Genomic DNA, 4,309 nt, shown 5'->3' on the forward strand with positions numbered 1-4,309 from the left:
GATGCTCACTGAAGCGGACTGATGTGTGCTGATGCGGACTGATGCTGACTGATGCTCACTGAAACGGACTGAAGCGGACTGATGATGACTGATGCTCACTGAAACGGACTGAAGCGGACTGATGATGACTGATGCTCACTGAAACGGACTGAAGCGGACTGATGATGACTGATGCGGACTGATGCTGACTGATGCTGACTGATGCTCACTGAAACGGACTGAAACGGACTGATGCGGACTGATGCTGACTGATGCTGACTGATGTTGACTGATACTCAGTAAAACCGACTGAAGCGGCCTAATGTGGACTGATGCTGACTGATGCTCACTGAAGCGGCCTAATGTGGACTGATGCGGACTGATGCTGACTGATGCTCACTGAAACGGACTGAAGCGGACTGAAGCGGACTGGTGATGACTGATGCTCACTGAAACGGACTGAAGCGGACTGATGATGACTGATGCTCACTGAAGCGGACTGAAGCGGACTGATGTGTGCTGATGCGGACTGATGCTGACTGATGCTCACTGAAACGGACTGAAGCGGACTGGTGATGACTGATGCTCACTGAAACGGACTGAAGCGGACTGATGCTGACTGATGCTCACTGAAACGGACTGAAACGGACTGATGCGGACTGATGCTGACTGATGCTGACTGATGTTGACTGATGTTCACTGAAACGGACTGAAACGGACTGATGTGGACTGAGACTGATGCTCACTGAAGCGGACTGATGCTGACTGATGCTGACTGATGCTCACTGAAACGGACTGAAACGGACTGATGCGGACTGATGCTGACTGATGCTGACTGATGTTGACTGATGTTCACTGAAACGGACTGAAACGGACTGATGCTGACTGATGTGTGCTGATGCGGACTGATGCTGACTGATGCTAACTGATGCTCACTGAAACGGACTGAAGCGGACTGATGATGATGCGGACTGATGCTGACTGATGCTGACTGATGTTGACTGATACTCAGTGAAACCGACTGAAGCGGCCTAATGTGGACTGATGCTGACTGATGCTGACTGATGCTCACTGAAGCGGCCTGATGCTGACTGATGCTGACTGATGCTGACTGATGCTGACTGATACTCAGTGAAACCGACTGAAGCGGCCTAATGTGGACTGATGCTGACTGATGCTGACTGATGCTCACTGAAGCGGCCTGATGCTGACTGATGCTGACTGATGCTGACTGATGCTGACTGATACTCAGTGAAACCGACTGAAGCGGCCTAATGTGGACTGATGCTGACTGATGCTGACTGATGCTCACTGAAGCGGCCTGATGCTGACTGATGCTGACTGATACTCAGTGAAACCGACTGAAGCGGCCTGATGCTGACTGATGCTGACTGATGCTGACTGATGCTGACCAACGTGCACTGATGCTGTTCATGTGAGCTGGACACTTGTCTGTGCCTGATACAATAACAAGCACAGTTTTTTACTGCACTACATTCATCTGACAGGTAATTTTCAGAATAAAAGCTGTGCTCTGCCGATTAGACGTGGGTGTGTGCTGAGGATTACGTGACGCCACCAAACTGCTGTTTTCATCACAGGACCACCTGAACCAGCAGCCTGGTTCTCAGAGAGTCAGTCTCCCTGAGTTTTCAGACTGTTGATCAGACTGAAGAATTACTAAAGATAAACATTTGATTTTATTTTGGACATTTATTGATTTAAACATGAACTGGTTAATTGATAAAACTATTCAGAGGACGTTTCCTCTTTTTTGATTTTTCACAGTAAAACATTTCCAGTCGGGGTTTATCTCTATCTGTCAGGACTCAACTGCAGCTGGAACTAGTGGTTTTTCTGGTTCTTTTATTGTGAAATGGTGATGAATCAAAACTGAGCTAGTGTGTTTAATGAGTCCTGACCACAGACTGTACACACACACATTCATACTTTATATACAGTGTGTGACACACAGAACCTGTCTGTGTCCTTGGCATGACATGAATCCGCCCCCCCAGGCTCCACCCCACTGCAGCAGCTCTGTCAAGCTCACACAGACACACGAAACAAACACACAGGAATTGAGCCGCAGCAACCTTCAAAATAAAACCGCAGTGTTTTAGAAGGGAGGGGTGCTGAACGTTTTATTACAAAACTGAGCTGGTTCCTATATCTGAAAGATTTTTCTCCAAAACATGTGATTCTTTATTCAGTGTCTTAATCTGCTGATGTGCGGCAGTGTGATCATCTTCAGACCTGATCTGAGACCAGACTCCAAAGAGACCGAGGCCACGGGAACCACAGCTCGTGCTGAACTTGCACCGACTGAAATCTCCCAGAAACAGAAAGAGCAATGACGTGAGCTGACCACTGAAGTTTGTTGTCTGATCTCCGACATCTGAATTAATTTCCCCATTGTTTAATGCTCTAATATATAAATAAAACAAGCTGTTTGAATTTAATCGGTTCTTTTAATGAAGACTGAGACGAGACTGAACCTCGTCTGAATATATTGCGAAGTCACTCTGAATCCATGTTCTGGAAAAAACTACGTCCTTTGAAGAAGGTTACAGGTAAAATAAAGACAGTGTTGGTTCACCTCCACTTAACTGATTCCACTTCATTAGACCCGTGAAGAGTCTTGCAGTGAAAGCAGAGCAGTTAAAATCACTCTGTTATTTGAAGATTAAAGTCCCACTGCTCCGTTCTTCATCTTCTCTTTCCTCACTGATCCACAGCCTGAAAACTCTTCAGGATCTGTTCAAACATTATTGGACCAACAAATAATACCATTATCATTAATTAATGAGCACATTAAATCTACCTGAGCAGGTGAAGTTAATCATTATTCCGAGTCCTTTAGCCCCTCTCTGTCCCTTCTAAACATTTTTGGATATTTGGATAATAATAATGATCTTTGAGCTTATGGCCTTAACTAGTTTTAATTTGAGAAATAATAATTGTCTGTTTAATGTGTGTATCTGTTGTGGGTGGAGAGCTGCTGTGAACAAAAGTTCTTACAGGAATAAATAATAAAAGTTGTACTGAGGCTACTTTTGTTTAAATGGACCTTTTGTTTCAGGGAAAGTCTGCTGATGATTAACTAACTAAACTGATATAACAACACGTTGTGCAGCTCTGTATGAAAGTAGTAAAAACCCGCAGACTTATAAAATAAAGTGTTATGTCAGTTTACAATGAAACAATGTGGAATTAAGATTTATCTTTATACAGCAATAAAATAATGATTTTTAATACCTGCTGGAGTGAGTGTGTGAATGTGTGTGTGTGTGTGTGTGTGTGTGTGTGTGAGAATGTGTGTGTGTGTGTGTGTGTGTGTGTGTGTTCCCCCATCAGCAGTGAGGGTAGATCTCACTAAGAGCTACGTGTTTTAAAGTAGGCAGTTTATGAAACCAACCACTGACATTATTACAACAAAATCTTCACACTGTGACAGAGCAGAAAAAAAAAACGGACTCTATCCATGCTTTTATTTTGAGGAGACCGACCGGAAGTCGTGTCCCCCTAACACGTCTACCTTGACGACGGCTATTGATCACAAATCAGATCCTTCATAGCAAAAAAACCGGATCAATATGTGATTATAAAGGCTTGTGCTGCTCACTGATGAGCGGTCAGCTCTGTCCGGTCTACTTCCGCCGAGAAAAGTAGAGCACAGGGTCTGTTGGTCACTGCGATCAGGTTTAGTGGGATTTAACCCTTTCGTTTCCCGCCGCAGTGACTCTGAAACTCCCCGATCACACAGACACACACACACACACACACACACACACTGAGCCGGTTTATCTGTCGCGGTATTCCGGAGGGGCTCCGAGGCGGATTTTGGCGCAGTTTATGCGCAGGTTCCCTCCGGTCGCCACTGACTCAGCGGTCTGACGGACTGATGCCGCACAATGACGACACACCGGACACCGGGCACAATTTACGTCATAAACAGACAGAAAAATACACGCATGAAGAAGAAATGAAAGACGGTGAAAAGAAGAGGAAATAAAAAGTGTACTCACTCCATGTCTCAGCACAGATCAGTCCGCAACAGCCCGAATCATCTGATCCACATCCAGGAGAGAAAGGAGACCCGCCCACAGGAGGGTGGGAAGCTGCTGTGTGTGTGTGTGTGTGTGTGTGTGTGTGTGTGTGTGTTTGTTCGTGGGGGGGGCAAGAGAGAAGGGAACAGGAGAGAAAAGTAAGGAGACAAGAGAGGAGAGAAGGAAACAATAGACAAGGAAACGGGAGGAAAGAAGGGAATTGAGAGAAGGAAACGGGAGAGAAGTAAATAGGAGAGGAGAAATGGAAACGAGTGAAAAGG

The 4,309-nt window shown here is 45.4% G+C and overlaps 1 protein-coding gene across 2 annotated transcripts in view; it reads right to left on the minus strand.

Moving 5' to 3' along the window:
* The window catches only part of palm1a (paralemmin 1a), a 14,780-nt gene extending 10,689 nt beyond the window's left edge, over positions 1 to 4,091 (minus strand). The window contains exon 1 of one of the 2 annotated variants that reach the window (XM_040128951.1): positions 4,008 to 4,091. In XM_040128951.1, coding sequence (XP_039984885.1) covers positions 4,008 to 4,012 — 5 coding nt within the window. In that variant the 5' untranslated portion in view covers positions 4,013 to 4,091. The remainder of the gene's footprint in view (positions 1 to 4,007) is intronic. The other variant, XM_040128952.1, reaches the window with a different exon arrangement.
* Positions 4,092 to 4,309: the final 218 nt, after the last annotated feature.

This window comes from Xiphias gladius, chromosome 6 (assembly GCF_016859285.1).
Source record: "Xiphias gladius isolate SHS-SW01 ecotype Sanya breed wild chromosome 6, ASM1685928v1, whole genome shotgun sequence".
NCBI lineage: Eukaryota > Metazoa > Chordata > Actinopteri > Istiophoriformes > Xiphiidae > Xiphias > Xiphias gladius.